We start from the raw sequence: 22752 nt of genomic DNA on the forward strand, positions 1-22752 counted from the left end.
CAACAAAACATAAGAGGTTGTTAATCATAAACGGGTCAATAGGGCTAATTGGCTATAATAGGTTCTTTGAATCGAGTCGGATCACTGCTATTTCGAATTGGATCTTTTTTTCGAATCAGTGGTTACGTGATGTCAACTTAATCGGTTAGCTCTTGTCATTTTGAGATACTTTGTACTCCCTCCGTCCTGGTCATTTGTCGTCGTTTTCGATTTTTTGACAATCAAAGGAAGAAGAAGATGAAATAATTTAAACGACATGTTTTAACAAATTAAGTGTGAATGATCAAATTACTTATCAAGTTCATTCTTAAAATAGAAAGGACAACAAATAACTGAGACACCCCAAAATGAAAAAGGACAACAAATGATCGGGACAGAGGGAGTATAATTCAATCAAGTCATATATATTCGTTCAAGAAATTTTCGATCAACAGTGTCAATTACGGGTCCTCCAAAGCAACAATCTACTTCGGATTAAGGTCGATTCGAATTTTAAGATACAAAAAACCAACACAAATCAATGTCGGATGAGAAAAAAATCATGTTTGTATGTCCAAAAATTTTAAAGCTATGGAATTGAGCTAAAAAGTCACTAGAATGACAAATTATACATACAAAACATATAATAACTCAATATCGCACAAATTTTGAGCTAAACAATGGTTAAATTCAATGTCAAATTGCCAAGCCTTTGATATGTGCTTCAATAAGTAAACTTATTTAATCTTCCGTTCTAATCAATAATTTACATTACATTTGACTAATGAAGCGGAGGGAGTAATGCGTTAAGTTATTACGCAGCCAGCTTCATTACTCAAAACGTAACGGAAATTATATAATCCTGCAATACTAAAGAATGATCAGACAGTACGAATACACAAACACCATCATTCTGGTGGATTCAAACCAATAGGAAATTATCTGTTCATCAATTCATTCTTCTCATAATTTAATTTAATTACCAATTAATTAATGATTTAATTAGAAAATTTAGTCGCTAATAAGAAATTTAAAGCTTAATACAATTAAAGATATTAACAAGCAACAAACTTCTTAAATTAGCGACCTATGAAACAATCTAGCATACTCCATAAACTCATCAAAGCATTGATTTATCGCCATTGCGAGCACTCGGGTATGCAGCGCAATTCAATTTATACTCCCTCCGACTCAACTAATTCTTTAAGTTTTTTTCATTTAATAGTCTTTTTAAAAAATCAAATGTAAAGAATCAATTAAGTCGGAAAAACTAAAATTTTTCAAATTTTATGGAAATTAGGGAGGAAAGAGATTAAGATCAGTTAGAGCTAATACATAATCACCATCATACCGGTTAAATAAAAACCGATAGGGAATTAATCTTGCTCATCATTTCATAATACTCCCTCCGTCTCGGTCACATCGTTTGTACAAATAAAACAATTTATAAGAACTTCAAATGGAAACGTAAAGAAACAACTGAAACACGATAAATATTAGAGAGAGAGGATCAGATAGAGCTAATACGTAAGACGCCATCATTTCGGCGAATCAAACCAATAGGGAAACAAGTTCAATCATCATATCAATTACTCTCTTTCAATCAAAAATAAAAATTAAATAAGGAAATTTGACAAAAATATGAATCAAAAAATAATTATGGGAAGAAATTGGATTATTTGAGGAATGAAGAGATTTGAAATTAGGAGAAGAATGATGGAAATATAAGGGTAATTAAGCAGCTGCGAGGTTCGACGATTTTGAAACCCTAATTGTGTGGTGCTGAATTTATAGATTGGTACAAATAAAGGTTTAGGTGATTAGTTAAAGCCCAATTTCAAGCCCATGCTAAAATGTATAGATTCTATGGGAAAGTGGCAATGTGAGCATGAAAGCCCAATTTTTGTTGCATGGGAGACCTTCACTATTGGGCAGAAATTGTGTTAAACAAAAAGGAGCCCGCATTTTTGGAACATAGAGAGACAAGACTTTGGCTGAGAAACAAATAGGGGGATTTTGAGCACAAATACTATCCTACAACTAGTTGTATAATAGCTATGTACAACCGAGTCAAAGTTATCGAGCTCTCACACAAAGTTATTGAGCTATTTTACGAAATTATTGAGTTCAATAATTATTCTGTTAAGCTCAACAACTTTATATCATAGCTCGATAATTTTTTTAATAGAGCTCGACAACTTTGTAACAAAGCTCCATAACACTAAATAAGTTGTATATACAACCGGTTGTATAATACATTAACTGGATTTTGAGAGGGGTTGGAGTGTTTTAGGGAGAGGAGCCGTCATTTGTCTTTGTGCTGGGCAGAGCTTGTACTATGATTAGAGATAGAGGGTGTACTATGTTTAGTAAAGAAATGAAAGTATATATTATGAGATGATAATTTTTTCTCATAAAAAGGAAGAGGTGTCGCTTTAAGATAAATAAGATGATGACCACTTCATAGTTCATACCCTCGCATGCCTTGATTTACATAGACACAAACTTGCTTGGGAATATCGACTCCTTCTGTCCCGATAATTTATTTATTAGTTAAAATATCTCTAAAAAATAACAAAGGTAAACAAATAAGCCTAAAGCTGGACAACATAGCGGGCCAGCCCGGCCCAGCCTCACGGGCCCATATTCAATGTTCTCCCCCCATGGCCCGGCCCGGTCAAAATGGCCGGCCGTAGCTAGTGTCTTAGTCTTTGGTTTTTTTTTTTGACCGGTTTACTTTTTTTTTTTTTTTTTAAAAAAAAAAAAAAAAATTGTACCAAGCCCGCCCCGCCCCGCCCCTATAGTGCCGTGCCCGGGCCTGACCAAAACTAGCCTGGCCGGCCGGCAAGACCGGTTCTATGTTAGTGTCGTGCGTGTCGCTCTACTCAAATTGACCGCTTTTGACGTCCAGTCCATTGACCCAATGTCCACCTCAAAATAAGCCAATGAATGTCGTACTATTTTACTAAACCATAGACAGTAAGATATGACCGAAAATCCGCATAAGACTATAAGAGCATATGGTAGATCCAATGTTGACGTGATAAAAGAGCTAGAAAAACTAAGCAAAGTAAGAATTGAAATAAATGCTAAAAAACCAAAAATAAAATAAAATAAAAGACAATATAAGTTATCGTGGGAAACTTCTTGATTTGGTCTCCATTACTTTCAATCCAGCAAGTTTGCGACTTCCGTGACATGCATTGTCACTATTTTGCTTCCTACAAACACATTTTAAAAATGAGTGTTGTTTTTTCACATACGTATTTACTCTTTAACATACGCCCATATAATTAAAAACAATACATAACATAATAGTTATCAACCATCAATAAAAGTTTCATACAAATAATAAACAACAATAAAAATACCAACCATATACAAAGATAAAAGTGACAGACATAAAAATTACGTAAACATGAGTAACATTTGCATAAGTAGTTTGTCTTACGGTTGTTTAATAGGCTAATAAAGTCTCTAAATTTATGTGTATCTTCAACTTTCAACAATGTCGGATATGTATATGCTCTGTGTTCTACAGTATATATTTCCTAGAAAAAGGTTTCATTAACATGTATCATATAAATAATTAACCCATGCCAGTTAGACGACCGTCATATAACAATCAAAAGTAATACAAATATCAAAAATAGAAAATAAATTGACGCAAGTTATTAACTTTTTCTTGTAACCGCATAATAGTATTGATGCATCTCCTGCAAAAAAAACTCCATAACAAAGCAGTTAGTTAGTAAGCATATATAGCAAGATGGAAATATAATAACTAATTAAGATCATAAAAAAACACAATTATATGGAAACAATAGCAAAATCGTTGGATGAGAAAGCTACTATTGAATAATTATGGTGTTAACCTATCTCTAATTCTCTATATATAGCATTAGATGTAGGCGAGATTAGATTGTTTATAATTTATGTGTTTGACTTACAAAAGACTTCTCTATGGCTATTCTCCTAATTATCCTCAATTTTCATGTTTACGTTAGCTAAAAACTCTATCACCTATTCTAATTTTTGTTTATCTATTCTTAATGATTATTTTAATTTAATTTGTACAAGGTAGTTCGTAAAAGTTGGATTCTCTATAATCGCTCGAAAAAAAAGCTTCCTTTAATAATATAGATAGATAGATAGATAGATAGATAGCTATAGATAGATAGATAGATAGATAGATAGATAGATATTGATTGATTGATGATTGATGATTGATGATTGATATTGAAATTCAGTGACATGCGAATAAAGCTTACGGCCCTCCAATAAAGCATCCTATATACTTTGCTTTGTTTTGTATCGTTTTCTTTACACCTTCTAGATGACTGGAAGGATTCTTTCTCAACTTTTGAGAAAAAAAAAAAAAAAACTAATAAAAGACAATTGAAGGATTCTTACTCTTTATGTTGTTCATATAAGTAAGAATAAGAGTTAGCTTAATACATTTGTATTTTTAACACTTTTCTTAAATCTTGTGCAAAGCAAACACGTATGAAATTCAACCGAACTGAAAGTGTATTATTATTATTATTATTATTATTATTATTATTATTATTATTATTATATAAAGTGTGGACGTAAAAAGCAAATTGTAATGTATTTACGAATTGTTGTGGACATAGAAGGTATGTAAAGCAAGGAATTAAAGCATCTCATATGGATCGGAGTAATTGGTTAACTCTAGGATTTTCGTATGTCATTCGATCTTTTGATCCTTGAACTACACTCTAACAAGTGAGGTAAAGCAAGGTCATATATTCCGATTCTACAAATTATTGCTTTATTTACTTAAGGTACCTTACAGGACAAGTTTGTAAAACGGGATTTATTAATAACCAACTTTTCATTAAATTAGACGCACAGTTTATGATTTATGTGAGATAATTTGTGATACAGGACAAATTACAGGACAAATTTGTAAAACGGGATTTATTAATAACCAACTTTTCATTAAATTAGACGCACAGGTTATGATTTATGTGAGATAATTTGTGATACATGACAAATTACAGGACAAATTTGTAAAACGGGATTTATTAATAACCTTGTAAAACGGGATTTATTAATAACCAACTTTTCACCGACTTTACGATCACCATTTCTTATAAGATCCGATCTGGGCTACAGTGTAGCTATGCAAGGGAGTATGATTTATGTGAGATAATTTGTGATACATTGAGAAGGAGTGTAGCGCGTTTTGAATTTGCTGAGTTAGGATAGTTGCAAGATATCAACTGTTTAGTCTGATTGTGCATTCTTGTTTTCTTTGAAGTTGTGTGTGCAAATTGATTTTAAATCATGTGCTTATTAATTTTTGTCAAATATAATTAGTAGATTGATGAAACTTACACATTGTCAAGGAAAATGGCTATGCTACGAATTTAAAGATGAGTAGAAAAAGAAGCATCCAAGAAATGCAAAGGAGCTCAGAGGATGATAACCAATTAACCATGAACGAGGTCACAACTATGCAACGAAATGTGTGAATAAATCCGACGAAGATTCATTATATTTAATTTCCTCAGTTTTGCAGTATTATTTTCTTAAAATCATTATTCTTATAGTCAGTTGGTCGACAACAATAGATCCATGTCGATTAATCCTTACAAACTTTGCCTTTCTTCTTCATGTAACCTCCCCTATAAAACCTTTGACAGAAATACATAGCACTCTTTTCTTTTCTTTTGTTTTTCCGTTGGAAATTAAGCTAGGACAGCACTTTCCACAGCTACAAGTTGTTCAAGCTGATCCTTTGCTTCGGGTTCCCACAGCTCAGGAAGTGCTTCTTTCATGTTGTGAATACTACCCAGCGCGTAGTCCGCCCCTGATACCAAATCCTACATTTCAAATTTGCTGCTATGTTTAAACTGTAGCTTTAGACCTTGATATTAAGTTCAATGTGGATATGACTCGTATTGATCCTAAAGATTCATCGTTCGTTGCCCTTCAGATTAGATTAAATAAAGCGAAATTTATTATCAACCATACCCCTATGATTAAAAATTGCATAAATATTGACTAATGATTTAATTTGGTGCATTCTAATGTGAATATGTGATTCCTGAAAGTGATTGAAGTATATTAGATGTAACCAAAAACTTCATCGTTATCGTCATCGTCATCTTATCAACAACATCGGATGCTGATAAGATTGACAACTCTCTCTATTATATTAGATGTAACCAAAAACTTCATAGTCCGTGGTGAGCCAAAAATAGCTCGTTGACACAATGTACGTAAGTTGAAAAACGATAGCTCTAGCTCTATCTCGAGAATGGATGCGTGTTTTGTTGAAGAATTGTTTATATGGAGGCCTTATGGTTTGTACTTGCAGAATTGGAATTTTCCGAAGTTTTATGGTGACGAAGAATCGTGGGTGGTGATGAATTGTAAAGTAGGTGAGGAATTATAAGAATTGAATATTTTCCCTGATCAAAAGCTTTACAAAACATACATTATATAGGAAACCATATTTCCTATGTTAGTTAAGTCAACCCACAATACTAGGAAGACTAAATCTAAACTATCCTAAGTTAGAGGATTTCAATCCCATGAATTATGCTACTGATTACATGAATTACGTATGATACAAAAAATAATTCTAGGGAATATTTTTATATTCTATTACACCCCCGCAGTCGAAGCGGGAGGAGGACGGATGCTTAGACTGGACCGAAAATCATCGAATAAAACCCGTGGTAGACCCTTAGTGAATATATCCGCGAATTGATATCGAGACGGAACATGACGGACTATAACCTCACCGAGAGCTACTTTTTCACGGACAAAATGGATGTCAAGTTCGATATGCTTCGTGCGTTGATGGTTAATTGGGTTGCCCGAGAGATAAATTGCAGAGACATTATCGCAGTAGACAAAAGTCGCCTTTTTGATTGGACAGTGTAGTTCGAGCAGGAGGTTTCGAACCCAACAAGATTCGGCGACGACGTTGGCAACCCCGCGGTATTCAGCCTCGGCACTAGAGCGGGAGACCGTGGCTTGTCTTTTTGATGACCAGGAGACCAAATTATCACCTAAATAAACGCAATACCCAGATGTGGACCTCCGAGTGTCCGGACAGCCACCCCAATCGGCATCCGTATAAGTGACAAGTGAAGTAGCAGAGGACTCATTAATATGTAAACCGAAATGGGAGGTACCTTTAATATAACGGATTATCCGTTTGAGCGCACCATAATGAGCTTCCCGGGGATCATGCATATGTAAGCAAATTTGTTGAACCGCATAGGAAATATCGGGTCTCGTAAATGTAAGGTATTGAAGGGCTCCGGCGAGACTCCGAAATAAAGACGGATCAGCTACAGGTGGGCCGGCTGTTGCACTTAGTTTAGAATTTGTGTCAACAGGTGTGTGAGCAGACTTACAAGACCCCATGTTAGCTCTATTAATAATGTCCTCTGCATAACGTTTTTGGTGCAAAAATAACCCTTGCTTGTGTCGAATGGCAGTGATCCCAAGAAAGAAATTTAGGGGTCCTGTGTCGGTCATAGCGAATTCGGAATGGAGATGTCCCATGAGAGTGCGTCGTAACTTATCGATTGAGGTTGCTAAAATAATATCATCAACATACAATAATAGATAAGCAATGTCATTACCATTTCGATAGATAAATAGAGAATTATCGGACCGACTTTGGGTGAAGCCAATGGTGGACACAAATGTAGCGAACCGATGGTACCATGCCCGAGGTGCTTGTTTGAGTCCGTAAAGCGATTTTTTGAGAAGGCACACATGATTGGGACGGTCCTTGTCACGAAAACCCGGTGGTTGGTGCATATAAACTGTTTCGGCAAGGTGACCGTGTAGGAAAGCATTTTTCACATCGAGTTGGTGTATTTGCCATTTATTTGACACGGCAAGACTGAGAACAATTCGGATTGTAGTAGGCTTTACCACCGGACTGAAGGTTTCATCACAATCAACACCAATCTGTTGAGACTCGCCATTGACAACAAGACGAGCTTTGTACCGCTCCAATTCACCATTAGACTTAAATTTATGTTTGAAAAGCCAAATGCATCGAGTGATATTAACATTGTCCGGTCTAGGTACTAGAACCCAAGTCTTATTCTTAATGAGTGCATCGTATTCGTCGGTCATGGCCCGATTCCAATTAGGGTCACGGAGTGCAGTGATAGGGCATTTGGGAATGGGCGAGAGCGATGTAGTGCACAAGTCGAATTGGTGTTTGGGTTTAAAGATACCATCCGAGCGCGGGTGGTCATTTGTGGGGAGAGGGCGGCCGTTGCTTGTTGTTGAGGCTGTGTGGTGGGTCCAGTGCAGGCAGGGGGACCGTGTAGGGGACGGGTGGGCGGAGGATATAGGCCGGGCGGGGGACTGTGAGTGGGGAAGAGGTGTGCGGTCACGGGGAGACACGTGCACGGGGAAGGGGGGCTTGGTCCGGTGTCGTGTGGGTCGGAGATGACGTTGAGCTGGTGGAGTATATACGGTGGCGGGTCGAGTTGTCATGGGCCGTGGGTTTAGATGGAGTGGCAAATGGGAAGGTAGTTTCGTCAAAAGTTACATGACGAGCAATAATTACTTTCCGAGTTTTTAAGTCCAAACATTTGTATCCCCTATGGTTCTCCGGGTAGCCGATAAATACGCAAGGAGTAGCACGGGGGGCTAATTTATGTATGGTAGAGGGAGGGACATGAGGATAGCAAAGACACCCAAAAGTCCGTAAATGAGCGTAGGATGGATCCCGGTAGTATAGACTCGAGGTAGGGGAAATGTTATTATTGGCTTTGCTGGGTATGATGTTGTGTAGATAGGTGGCCATGGCAAGGGCATGGTGCCAAAGGGAGGGTGGCATATGAGAGTGGAGGAGGAGAGTACGCATTATATTATTTATGGTACGGATTTTCCGTTCTGCCTTACCATTTTGTGAAGAGGTGTGGGGACACGAGAAACGAAAAAGAAGACCATATTTAGCAAAGAATTGATGAAACGAGGAATTGTCAAATTCGCGACCATTATCACATTGATTTGTTTTAATAGAGCGATGAAATTGAGTTTGTATCATGTTATAAAGAGTAGAGAAGATGGAGTGGACCTGTGATTTATTTTTGATTGGAAAAGTCCAAAGAAAGTTGGTAAAATCGTCTAAAAATAAAATATAGTAACGGTGTCCCAAAGTGCTAATAACAGGCGAAGTCCATAAATCGGTATGTAAAATATCAAATGGACTAACAGTGTTTGACATAGACTCGGAAAAAGGAAGTTTAACATGCTTTCCTAACTGACACGAATGACAAATAGAAGACAATTTAATTGGACGACAACCAATAGTTTTATTATGACAAAGGGAATTAAAAATAACAGGACCGGGATGTCCTAGACGGTCATGCCACGTTGTAGTTGACGCGGCCAACAGGGTTGTTGGGTTGGCAGGGACGGAATGGTTGGATGGGAGAAGTGGGTAGAGGTCTCCCGTGCTATTACTTCGCATTATCGGCTTCCCCGTCTTGAGATCCTTCACAGTAAAACCAAATGGGTCAAAAGAAACGGAAACATTATTATCAATGGTAAATTTTCGGACCGAAACGAGATTTTTAATTAGGCTTGGCACATGTAGAACGTTGTTTAGGTGTAAAGTGTGGTTAGGGAAGGGAAGTTTCATGTGTCCAAGACCTGTAATAGGAATCATACTGCCATTGCCAACGATTATGTGACGATTATCACGCAAAAGAGAATAAGACGAGAGCGTACCGTTGTTAGACTGCATATGTGACGAAGCCCCGGTATCCATGTAGTAATTGTCATCGGGTCCCTGGAAACTTAAAGTTTGCATCGCCGCCGCGATGTCGGTTGGGACGAGTGCACCGGGGTTTGAGACGGTTCTTGTAAAAACGCTTGTTGCGGCCTAGGGCCAAGAATACCTGCAGAAGAGTTAGAGTTTGGAGCGGACCAGCCGGAGGTAGGGTATGGGCATTGTGGTGACTGTGGCGGCCAGCCTGAGAAAGGGACCCAAGTCCATGACGGCGCATTACCGGGTCCAGACGGATTTTGACCACGATAATTATTTCTATTATTGTTATTATAATTTGAATGATTTCCATTATTATGAGAACTACCGCCATTATTATAAGAATTGAATATTTTCCCTGATCAAAAGCTTTACAAAACATACATTATATAGGAAACCATATTTCCTATGTTAGTTAAGTCAACCCACAATACTAGGAAGACTAAATCTAAACTATCCTAAGTTAGAGGATTTCAATCCCATGAATTATGCTACTGATTACATGAATTACGTATGATACAAAAAATAATTCTAGGGAATATTTTTATATTCTATTAGGAATATTTATCATTTGCAAAGTGTTTGAGAGACTGTCAGTTGGAAGGTATAGATTCTGTGGAGTGGTACCTACCACATAGAGTGGCAATGCAATTTGGATTAAATCAAGACGCGATTGCAGGTACATTCAACTTCACGCGATTGCAGGTACATTCAATGAGCGGTAAGGAGATTAATCAAACCAGCGAGCGTATTTCAATAAATGAAAAAAGCCATTGCATAGAGACTAATCAAATTCATATTAGCTCGTTATTTGTTTACAATAATATAGAAATCACCAACAATAACAATAATAATAATAATAATAATAATAATAATAATAATAATAATAATAATAATAATAATAATAATAATAGGATTATTACTGGGGAGATCGGTGAAAAAAATCCACCATCTGACTTCTGAGTATGAAAATGTGAATCAAATACAGGAAGCCTGTGATGATGATGTAAGCAGTTTGAAGAAAGGATAGGTCTGCTCGAGACAAAGGTTTCGACTTTTATGGCAGCTAAATCCAAGCCCAAGTAAGCCAAATACATTATACCTTATTGTATTCAAATAAAATTTAATTATATGCATTACACAATTGTGATACTAGTCTTGTTTAGTATGCTCATAATGTTGTAACTGCGTAAGTGTATCGTCTTCCTAAGTCGACTCATTTGCTGAAAACCATCTGGATCATTTTGTCGAATAATTCTTTTAGATTGTAAGTTGCCTATCCCATAATTTAGGCATTTGTCAAATAAAAAAGCAATGGCCCATGGTCGACAAGTACTTTATTCTATTTATTTTTTGGGTACAAAAGTACTTTATTCTATAATATGTGATTCAAAACAATTGATACTCTCTTGCTGTACTTGATCCTTCTGTCTGATCTCGATAAAAAAAGTAATGGCCCATGTACGAAGGAATAGTATTCTATCGACAACCAAGAAATTAAAGGAAGATACTTATGCTTTTAATTCTTCTTTTTATCAGCATCTAATTTGATGATTAATATGAAGATGATGGATTGATGAAGACGACAACGTTATTGTATGTTGATAATAAGATCATAAACAAGATTGATTCTAATACTTGAAATACAAAATACGGAGTATTAATTAATTTATTATTTTTTATTATTATTACTAGATTTACTACTATTATTACTATTTTACTTATAAAAAGAAAGTAAGAATTATTACTATTTACACAAATTATTTTATTATCGTAAATATTTTAGTTTAATGGTTAAGACGGAAGGATTGTGGATAACAGTCCACAACTTGGAATCCCTCTATCTCTATTTGTAATGCGAAAGCTTCAAATCCCCCGTTTTATTATTTGTTGAGCACTCATTCTCCCTCTCTCTTTCTCCTTCTCCTTCTCCTTCTCCTTCTCCTTCACACATTTCACCTTTACCAATTCTATATCTCCTCAAATCCACAAATCAACATTCTCCCTCAAATCAAAGCTGGCTTCATCATTTTAGAGGTAAACTAATATTCATCTTAAGTTACCAATTTAGAGTGTACCGCCTGAATTTACCGTTACTGATTTATTGATTTTTGGTATTTTGTTAAATTGATCTGAGCCTTTTTTATCAGTGTTTTTTTTTGGCGGATTTATTTATTTAGGGTTGAATTATACAGTGTCATTAGTATTTGATCATGAGTTTCAATTTTCAATTATTTATGCAAGTTCTGTATTTCTTAATTTTTACTGAACACCTGACTGGCCAAAAGAAGTCACCCAACCTTAGTCATTTCGTCCCAGCTCGGTAAATTTTACACCCCACATATTTCGAGTTCCTATATTCTTCTGTTTCGGGTTTATAATTGATAATTTTAAAATCAAATATCGGTTTGGAAATTAAATTTGTTTTAGCTCTCCAAAAATATGAGTATCAATTTTGAAATTTATTCGAAAGTGTATTTTAAAGACCAAAATGATACGGAGTATTCCAATACGTTGCCCCTTTGTCGAGTTATAAGATTGTTGAGCAACATGTATGAATTGAGAGGGACGATAAAAAGATAAAAACCTGCAATTGAGAATTGAGATCGAGAATTGTGAATATCTCCTTTCTTACTAATCATTGCTTGCTGAATGTAGTTTAAAATGTTTAATGATGTACTCTCACTCTCTCTTTGTTGGGAAAGTGTATAAACTTGTAAGAGTTAATTTTGATTATGATTAAGAAAAAAGGTATGATATAGAAACTTTATGAAAAAATGTATGTGAAAAAGTAAAGTTTGTATATGAAAAAGTAATTCCGTAAAACAATGATATCACATATTCAAATTTCACACACACACACTTACCAAGTGTTTCTTCAACCTAATCATCTAGCAAGTCAAATGAAACTCCAACCAACAAAAACGTGTTACAGCTCTAAGATCACTTAAATAACACAATTAAATTGGATTTTAGCCAAGACTTGAACCATAGAAAGCATCTAGACGTAATTATTTCTTTTGAAGGTACCTTAAGCCAAATCTACCCTATAATTTCTTTTATTTGTCATTAGGTAAAAAAAAACTGACTTTCACCCACCAAGCTACTTTCAAAGAAAAAATCCCACGTAGTGAACATTAACAATTCAATACTTTAACACATTTCAATAAATGCTAAAACCTTTGTTATAACAACGGTTTTTTCTATTGTAAGATTATCTACTAAGAATAATGAACAATTTAAATTTTAAAGAAGTTTCCTTAATGTGGTAGTGAAAGTCGTAAAACAAATGCCAAAATGATGAAGAGACATATTAGAAATAAGGTTTTATGAAAAATAGGGTAAAGTAATATTTGTATGGTAATTTTTGGAAGAGGAGTAAAAACTGAGATACAGTAAGTTAATATGGCCTTTTCCAAGTATGCTCAAACATTTTAATTGACTAGGTAGAATTACATACAAACTAAGTTGTTAGATTAAACGTAATCTATACAAAAAAAAATATTGTCAAGAAACATGTCGTAAGTAATCCTTACCCTTTAAAAAGAGAGGAGTTGAACTTACTGTAGCTATGAATAGTAGCGGTTCTCTCCCTACCCTTGATTTCCCCTTTTGATCCCTACCCTCCATTTCTCTCCCATTCACTCACACCCACTCCTTTTACACGATATTCTCCTTACCCTTTAAAAAGAGAGGAGTTGAACTTACTGTAGCTATGAATAGTAGCGGTTCTCTCCCTACCCTTGATTTCCCCTTTTGATCCCTACCCTCCATTTCTCTCCCATTCACTCACACCCACTCCTTTTACACGATATTCTCCTTACCCTTTAAAAAGAGAGGAGTTGAACTTACTGTAGCTATGAATAGTAGCGGTTCTCTCCCTACCCTTGATTTCCCCTTTTGATCCCTACCCTCCATTTCTCTCCCATTCACTCACACCCACTCCTTTTACACGATATTCTCCTTACCCTTTAAAAAGAGAGGAGTTGAACTTATGAATAGTAGCGGTTCTCTCCCTACCCTTGATTTCCCCTTTTGATCCCTACCCTCCATTTCTCTCCCATCCACTCACACCCACTCCTTTTACACGATATTCTTGTATGATTCTCTCCCACTCATTTCCATCTCCATCTCATAATGCCTCCCTCCATTCTCCACTTCACTCTCCCCTCCTCGATCAAGGCTCGCACAACGATGACGATGATGAACTGGCGTGATGACGATAGCTGTGCTTCTGACGATGAAGACGGCTGATTTTTTTCTTTCCTTATTTCCTATTGGTTTCCTCTCTCCTTGTTGGTTAGTTTACTCATTGTTTTCTGGATTTTTTCTTATTTCCATTTTCGTTTTGCTTTTTCTGGGTTTTACTCCCTCCATCTCAACTCAGTTTATTAAAAATAAAGGCTTTTCCTGTTTATAATTTGTTTGTGATGTTTATATTGCGTGTAGTTGTTGAGGAGTAAACGATGCGGACTTGATGTCATGGCGATGACGATAAGGATTTGACGCGATGGCGATGATACTGCTGCGTGTGGTGACGGTGGCGGAAACAACCAGGTATTTTGGCATTCCATTTCTCTCTGTTATGTTGCTTTGGGTGGGGTTATGATTTTGAGTTACCTTGATTATCACTTCTGTGCTTTGTTACTGCTGATTAGTGGGCGGGATTGAGATTGGTTTGCCATTTTCCAATATCATTTTCTTTCTTTTCGTGGTTAATTATTTTCATCTTTGTTTCTGGCATTTTGTATTAGTGTGTTGATCTTTATATTCTGAATTTCTTGCTAATTTACCTTGGTTATCGCTACCGGCCTACCACTTGGTTATTTTCATTTATCTACGTATTCCAATTATTGTTAATCCTCCTTATTGTTTATTATTTTGATCTTTGGTTTTTGGGTTTGTTACTTCCCGGGGCTGGAGTTGTGGACATGACTACATAAGGCTGGGGTTGACATTGGTCAATTTAGGTTGTTTGGAGCTTTATTGACTGATGCTTAAGTGTTTTAAATCAAATGCTTCGCTTTTTCAATTTGTATTCTGCTTTCAAGTAACTCATGTTGAGTGCACGGTTTCAGGTGATGAATGCAAAGCCCTTTTGGAATGAAGCCCTTCAGGCAGAAGTCGGGTTGCCCTTGGATCATAATATTTCACTGATTGGATTCATAGGCCGACTTGAAGAGCAGAAAGGTTACGATATCCTTGCTAAAGAAATTCCTCATTTCATCAAGGAGAATAATGTACAGATTTTGATTGATGCTTAAATGTTTTAATTCAAGTGCTAAGCTTTCCCAAATCTTATTCTGCGGTTTTGAAGATATTTGATTTGTCCTCGTTTGATACAATTTTGATTCACCTATTTAACAATGCCCTTTCATCAGATCTATTTTCATTTTTTTGTCCTTCCCGTCCCTGTTGGTTTTTATAGATTTTCCTTACCATCCCTTTGCGTATTTAGCTTTTTGTTAATCAGGTTTGATCAACATCACCGGCCAGCGTCATATTTTCGTACATTTCTGTTGTTCATGGATTACGTTTGGGTAGAGTTTATCTCACCCCTTATGGCAAACTCAGGGCACTTATATTATTTCGTAATCTACCATTATGATAACGTGACTTGTTATTACCTGTTTTCCTTGAGATTGATCCTAGGTTTAGGTATTATTATTATTACTATTATAATTATCTCTCTAACTTTTCCTTTTACTTTTAGATATGCTTCCATCTTTTCCTCAATCATTGATGATCAACCCTATTTTATAACCCATAATTTTATCAAAGTTTTAGTCTTTATGCTTTTTACCAAAATTCAAGTTTAGATTTTTATGGGTGAAATTAATATAATTTTGGAAATGTTTCTGTAAGGTGAGCTTAATTATGTAAGAGGTACATTTAGGAGATTTTAGTTTTGACAGTTGTATTGAAAAATTTGATCCCTGAGGTGAAATAATATTGAGTTTGGACTCATTGGAGTATTGAGTAAGGTTTATCTGAATAAATACAATTTATGTTGAGTAAGGTTTATCTATGTGTGGTGTGCGTGGTTACCAGTGCTGACTTTTTTTTTCCGGATATGTAACTTTATGGTTACCCTCCCCCCGATCTTGTAACTTTCTTTCAAAGAACTTGGTATAATACGTAGTTCTGTTTTAGGACCACCCCAAATATTTAATCATTTTATTTTTGGAGCCTTAGGTTTTTGCCATCTCTTCAACTCTTTAAGTTTAGACTATCTTTGTCGTGTAATGTCACTTTAAAGCTGGCCATGATATTTGAAGTTTTAAAAATCAATATTAAATGTAGTATGGTACTATGGTGTAGCTTAATAGATTCATAGATCGAGAGATTAAGTCAAGCCGAGTATTAACACCATGGTTAAATTGTAGATCCAAGGGCGCCATTGAAAAGCAAGGAGGGGAGGGGGACAATTGCAAGTGGTGGGCGATTAAGAGGTAGTTATCTTGCTTCGCCGAGAATTCATCGTATTTTGCTTGAATTATCACTTTTGGCACTCCAGATCTCCTGTTTTCATCTTTCTGTAGCTAATTTTATTCAACTATCCTCTGTTTGGCAGAATGTTGCTTCTATGACATCAACCTCTACCCGCGCACCAATCTTCATAGCGTCCGCATGTGCAATGAAGATGTCGGTGCTGAAGGGGAATGTGTTGGCACCATACCAGACCCGGTATGCTTATAGCTTTGCTGTACTAACTTAAGCTTTAGTTACATTGCTTGTATTAGCTTTAAAGGTGTCCCTTGAAATAAAAATGAACTTTAAAATATGAGCTATGATATTATACGTGTCGGATTAGGGAGAGCTTGTATGAAAGAGTTGCATCAATCAGGGGCAGTTCTTGCCTTGTTTAGTCTCATCATCCATAGGGTTACTATTTCCTATTCAATATTTTAGTGTGTATTTGATGAACTGAAAGGGAAGAGGAGAACAAAGGCAATGATGGTGCTAGGGGAAATTTATAGGGATCACCCATCTCTTCTCACTGAACTCTGCAATAGGTCTCTGCACGCCTTTTATTCCTTTAAATACGTGGATCCCTTTTTCTTGCTTGAGTATGTAGTGAAGACTAAAATCATTGACTTTAGAGGCAAGAGGTCCCTTCATATACTTAAATTTCTAAAGGTACCTGATTTTTGGTGATAGAAGTTAGAACATTACATTTCAAACAAATATCTGTTTCTTGTAGTTGATAATCTCCAGCTCTAATAGCCCGTCATTAGTTTTTCGACCTTAGGTCAAAATAAATGAACCCAAATGCTTCAAAATTTTAATATATTTCGTTTTGTTAATACTATTGCTTTACTGGAGGGTAGCAGTGTGGTACGTTACACAAACCGCTGCTTTATGTCTTACCTCCTACTATATACCATGTAGACCTTGGTCTATGAATCTACTTCTCGTTGTTTGTTAGTTTGATCTGTGTTTTCGAGGTTTGTGGCTTACAAGTTGAAGTGTTCATATGCTGGACAATTTCATTGAATGTGGCTCCCTTTTTTTGCATCTCTGAATGCTTTTATTGTATTATGTGTTTTGTGTTTACAAATTTTTTATTTTTTTATTATTATTGTATTCCTGGAGTTTTTGGTTTACCGCTTCCCTGCAATAGGTGATCTAAATGGAGTTTTTGACTTCCTTTTATTGCTTTTAGTATACCTAATAAGAATGTTTACAGTTACTTCCCATATCAATAGTATGAATGGATCAACTCTTACTAATTTTTGTTTCACGCCAGGAATTTGTCCGTGGGATATATAGTTTCGACCATCCCGTTGCAGGTCTCGCGTTCAGACTTCCACATCAGGTATATTCTTTGATATCCCGCCTATGCTCTTGTATTATGGGGTTTTTGAAACCGTGCAGTTAGCCTACTGTGTGGAAACTTCGACTCTGTATTCTGGGGACTGGGGAGCCTTTAACTGTTAGCACGTAGAACAGTGTGAGGCACAGTGATACATATATACCCTTATTCTTTCATTCTGTATACCTTGGTCTCCAATATGACTCCTATCTCCCCGCTTAATCAACCCACCACCATTTAAGAAAATCGCTAGCAACTCATCGTGTTATCTTCTCTTTCCTCAATTTACATCAATTCAGTACTGCTTAGTGCTTTTGTTTCTTTTTTGTTACTCTGACGGAGTAGTCTGACCTTCAAGTAATGGTTTGAATTGTCTTATGCTGACAAACTATTTACATTTATGATACTTCAACGGTAGAATAATCTTTTGACTATGACACGGGCTTCTAGCTTAAAATTTCCACAAAATATTATTTTTTATACCTGATCACCCCCGTGCAGATGCTATCAAACCTTAGAAATTAGAATGTTGCAAAAAAAAACTTCTGATACAAACTTATGCATCATAAGCATGTTATTAAATCTCCAACACAAACTTTCTGCCATAACTTTTGCAAATGAGACTCACAGTGTTGCAGCTAGACCTTGTTTCAGTGAGTTAGTTCTTGGTGTTGCTCTCAACTGTCTGGTAAGAGCATTATTCCTAAGTTTTACCCAATGAAAATTTACAGAGCTTCTGTACGTAGACTTTCTATTGTTCAGGGTTATCGCTTACTGGTTATTGCCTAAAATCTAACATTGAGCAAGTCTACACTTTCTGATTATGAGTTCTTGCCTGTAACACTTGAAAATCCAATTTTTTTGTGCAGGCACTTGGTCAATACATGGCAGCAGGAACTCAACTTGATGATCGCATGTATACATATATTCTTCTTTGACACATTTACAATAACAATCACTCGGTGGGAATGGCAAATAAACTTGCTGTCATCTGCAAAATATCTCCAGATATCAAGTAATTTTCCTTCATTTTTTCATGAGGCTCTTCCTTAAAATATACTTACCCTTGTGTCGGACATAGGAAAACACACTGCTTTCATAAAATTGTCATTACGTTGTTGCTAATCTTCAAGTTTTGTAGTTCAGAAATTATGATGAGACTCTTAGCACACTCAGATTTGGACAAATGATAAGTTCCACCCAAAACAAGCCAGTCATCAATAAGATAACCGAAGAGGACATGGATGATATTACAGATCAGTGTCAGCTGACGGTACCTACATTTGTTTTCCGCATTCCTTTTGTTTGGATGGAGATATTTGGAGGGGAAAGAAGGGGAATGAGGGATCCATGTCATAATAGAAGTTTTTCGAACATAGGAAATTTTCCGTCCCAAACAAACCCTTGCTCTTGGTCGATTGAGGTTGGTGCAAATAACGAAATTTACTAGACTTGAGCCGATTATTTTTGTGCTTTAATCAACTATCTTATAAACTTATTAACTGTTATTAAACGGTATCTAATTCTTGTTATGCAATTACCTCTTTATTGATTAATTATACAGTTTCTTAATTTCGGATTAGTGGTTTTCAATGATTTGGGAACTTTTGGGGTGTGGGATCTTATTATTTTCTCTTTATATTGTTAATGTATGAGACGACACAACTTTAGATCGAATGTGATCCACCTCACTTGTATTTCTTTGCTAATGTTTAGCGGTTGATATTTGCCTTTACAGATGGTCTTCAAGTTCCCATTCATGTTCTCGTTAGGGGTATTCACGTGGGACTATTTGTTGGCTGGTTTGTTGTTGCAGTAGCATGGAATGGAGAAATCGAGGGCCTCTTTATTGGAATGTGTGCCAGATAGTAATTGCCCAACTCAGTTGTCAGACTTGGGTACCAAGTCATATGTGACCTGCTTGTTTTAACTAAGTAGCCTTCTAATTTAAATTCCTTTATTATTATGAATATGAATTCTTGTTCATGTTTATCTTGGCATATTTAAGCGGGGTTGTTTGCTGCTTCGATATTTTAATCCTATTGATAGTACATCTGTAATATTGGACGCTTTGCCAACGCGGCTTTTACTCGGCAAATATCTTTAGTTACGTATTTGCAAAAATTATAAAAATTAGATGTTTTAATTTACTCTTAAAGACGAATCAAATAAGTCTCACATGAATATATTTTCACTTATATATCGAGAAAAAATTGAAGTTGAATGCCCGCTTGTGAATAGTGTGCAAAAGAGATAATGGCCTTGTGGAGTTGAATGGAGGGAGTAATGAAACTGCAGTTCTTCTCATTACTTCTCTGATCGAGCTTAACTTCGAGTGCCTTTTCAACTCTATAACCAGTGTTAAGGATGAATTTTTTATCCATATAATTTTATTGCAATTCGAGGTACTTTGAATGATAGAAAACCTTCAGAATGATGGAGCCACATCACAACATCAGTTAAGATTTGTAGAGAAAAATCTACTCCCTATATCTAATGTTTGAAATGTTGTGAAGTTGATATAAATGTATGTATTAACTATGGCCTGGACGTAGGTTTGGCTGATAGATGAGTTTTAGACATCTCTAGGAGACTAGGACAGTGAACAGTCCTGAACATGTAGGTCATGTTTGTCAACTTGAGGAAATTTGACGCCCGAGTGTTAAAACTGTTGGATGCTTATATTTCTGCTGTAATTTAAAAAAAAAAAAAAAATTGGGTTCCTTTTATTTTGCTGAACTGTTGGGTCAATAGTGATCTGAGTGGTTTTGTTTTAAAGTGGCTCCAAAGTAATATGTTTATTTGATGGAACATACTCACGTTTTACTTTTGTGCTCCAACACAGGAACGTAGAGGACGCAGAACCAGTAGCTTTTGACTCGGGAAAGGCCTTAACGATTGAAAAGACACAACCTTTTATTCTCCTTTAGGATTCTTGCATCTTACCGTTTGTCTTATGTGGAAAACGCCTCACCGCTGCTCAAACGTTTAGCCGTATTTGAACAAATCATGCTTCTAATAGAAGTCAAGGAGCCATATTGAATGCTTGCGTCTAAGAGTTAGTCTCACTACCTCTTGCGTTAGAATTGGTGAATTCAATGTCCATTCAACAATTAAGCTTTCAGCAACAGCTATATTGTTATTGTTATTTTTATATTCTAACTTCTAAGCCACAGAAAACACTATCGTTTATCATAATATTTGATAGTTGTGCCAATGAACCGTATAAGTGTCATACATATGCTGGAATGCATAGTATTTATGCGCATATACATGTATATGTATTGCAGATTATTCTTCTCCATCTATTATGCGGCTGTTCTTTTGTAATTATTTTGCACCAAACATAGTGTTTTCAAGCGTTTTCGCCAATTGTGCGATCACTACTATGGTCGGTCTACCATATCTTCATACATTATGGACACTTCCCTTTATATTTACATACTTCCTAACTTGTTTTTGATTAGCATTTTATCAAATTGGGGCACCGCGCCCGGTAGGGCGCGGAGCAACGACTAGTCAATAAAAATGTTTGAGCATACTTGGAAAATGCCATAATCTTTTGCCTTAGTCATGATGGCGTCACGGATTCTATCTCGATGGTTTTCCAAATGCATTTCTGGTAGGTCGACTGCGCTTAATTCACCCTCAGGAGGCATAAAGAAATTACTTCCAGTTGTTTCTTCGGGTAGTATTACATACTCGGCTGGTAAATTACCGTATGTTTCTTTTAGGCGTTCGACTAGTAGCTTCTCCATTATTTAGAATAGGTTATTGAACGAACGTGAACTAGACTAATAATAGAAACTTACTAATATAACACCCGTGAAAATATTTTTATACAGAGTTACTTAAACTTTTTTTTGCAGGAATAATAAAATTTCCTCCCTACACTTATTTATTTACATAATCTCCAATGGAAATAAATGTGTGGAGGAAATTCGAAAATGAAATACATGTTTTTGAAGATTTTTGAAATATAAAATTTCCTCCCCACACTTATTTATTTACTTTCTTTCAAAAAGAAACAAATGTGTGGAGTAAATTGAAATTAAATGCATGCTTTTGGGTTTTCAATTTTTTTTCAAAGAAAAGAACATGTTTTTGGATTTTAGAAAATTTTATCAAAAAGAAGGTGAGGAACAAATGTTGTTCGATATAGAAACTTCAAGTATGGTCACTATTTAAAATTTCACCTTACTGATAATACAAATACGTGTACACAATTACAACGTTACTAGCGTATGCAGTGGCGGAGCCAGGATTTGAACTTAGGGGGGGCGAAATATTTTAGGGGGGGCGAGCGACTAATTTCATAAGGCACCCCAAAAAAATTTCGAAAAATTTAACTAAAAACTTCGAAAATTTCATCCGCCAGGGGGGCGACCGCCCCTGCTAGCCCCTCCCTAGCTCCACCACTGAGCGTATGTGATAGAAAGACAACTACTTTTACTCCCGTGTAATGGATGGATATTCAACACTTTGACTAGATCCATTGATTATTATCAATGGTTTAATTTCTTGTACTTTATTATTATTGTTACTAGTATGGGTGCCCGGCTTCGCCCGGGTTACCTCTATTTAGCATTAAAATATATTTTCAATTAATTAAAACTACTTTAAATTTGCACAACTCATAAATTTATTATTAATATGTTTTTCTATGATACGGAGTATATCTTAAAATTACAATGAAATAAATTATGAGACAAATTCACTACTCCCGCTATTAATATTTTACTTAAATCGATTGTTTAGCTAATTGTTCATATATAATTTCTTTTGTTCTTAGTATGTTAATTTTATTACATTCGTTATTATTACTTTTACTTTCACTACTCCCGCCGTAATTATTGTTACCTAATTATTGTTAATTTCACTACTTGTACATTAATATTGATAATTTCACTACTCCCGTTGTTATTTTTGTTACTTTCACTACTCTTGCTCGCTGCTAATATTGTTATTTGACTATTCAAATAAGTGATTACTATCATATTACTATATCCAATATCACTACAATTCTTTTCACTACTAACTAAAAGAATTACTTTTTACTCTTAAGTATCTAATGATTGATTACTATATCCAAGGTTACTTTTATTATTCTCACTACTCGAAATAAATATATTACATATACGCATTAAATTAATTAAGTCGAAATAATTATGGA

General features: G+C 35.6%; 1 protein-coding gene and 3 non-coding genes across 5 annotated transcripts; 1 reads left to right on the forward strand and 3 right to left on the reverse strand.

Moving 5' to 3' along the window:
• Nucleotides 1–854: 854 nt before the first annotated feature.
• On the reverse strand, nucleotides 855–939 carry LOC141654112 (small nucleolar RNA Z102/R77). Its single transcript, XR_012547684.1, has one exon. It is a non-coding gene; the product is annotated as a small nucleolar RNA Z102/R77 (small nucleolar RNA).
• Nucleotides 940–1291: 352 nt separating this feature from the next.
• On the reverse strand, nucleotides 1292–1379 carry LOC141654111 (small nucleolar RNA Z102/R77). Its single transcript, XR_012547683.1, has one exon. It is a non-coding gene; the product is annotated as a small nucleolar RNA Z102/R77 (small nucleolar RNA).
• A 104-nt stretch (nucleotides 1380–1483) lies between these two features.
• Nucleotides 1484–1570, reverse strand: LOC141654107 (small nucleolar RNA Z102/R77). The gene has a single exon (XR_012547680.1). It is a non-coding gene; the product is annotated as a small nucleolar RNA Z102/R77 (small nucleolar RNA).
• Nucleotides 1571–13833: 12263 nt separating this feature from the next.
• Nucleotides 13834–20903, forward strand: LOC141652075 (uncharacterized). 2 transcript variants are annotated; one of them, XM_074459723.1, is made up of 9 exons: nucleotides 13834–14062; nucleotides 14213–14320; nucleotides 16150–16215; nucleotides 16338–16450; nucleotides 17514–17582; nucleotides 18449–18594; nucleotides 18726–19002; nucleotides 19318–19627; nucleotides 20370–20903. In XM_074459723.1, exons 4-7 carry the CDS (start codon nucleotides 16350–16352, stop codon nucleotides 18767–18769), a joined length of 360 nt encoding a protein of 119 aa, XP_074315824.1. In that variant the 5' UTR covers nucleotides 13834–14062; nucleotides 14213–14320; nucleotides 16150–16215; nucleotides 16338–16349; the 3' UTR covers nucleotides 18770–19002; nucleotides 19318–19627; nucleotides 20370–20903. The 2 variants fall into 2 exon arrangements, with proteins under 2 accessions (XP_074315824.1, XP_074315825.1); XM_074459724.1 differs by having other exon boundaries at nucleotides 19396–19627.
• Nucleotides 20904–22752: the final 1849 nt, after the last annotated feature.

The sequence above is a fragment of the Silene latifolia genome, chromosome 4 (assembly GCF_048544455.1).
Source record: "Silene latifolia isolate original U9 population chromosome 4, ASM4854445v1, whole genome shotgun sequence".
NCBI lineage: Eukaryota > Viridiplantae > Streptophyta > Magnoliopsida > Caryophyllales > Caryophyllaceae > Silene > Silene latifolia.

Excerpts from the sequence above, each read along its gene's own strand:
- LOC141652075 (XM_074459723.1), top strand. The coding sequence starts at position 16,350 with ATGACATCAACCTCTACCCGCGCACCAATCTTCATAGCGTCCGCATGT. Across the intron at positions 16,451-17,513 it reads TTGGCACCATACCAGACCCG|GAATTTGTCCGTGGGATATA; the intron begins GTATGCTTATAG and ends GTTTCACGCCAG. Across the intron at positions 17,583-18,448 it reads CGTTCAGACTTCCACATCAG|GCACTTGGTCAATACATGGC; the intron begins GTATATTCTTTG and ends TTTTTTGTGCAG.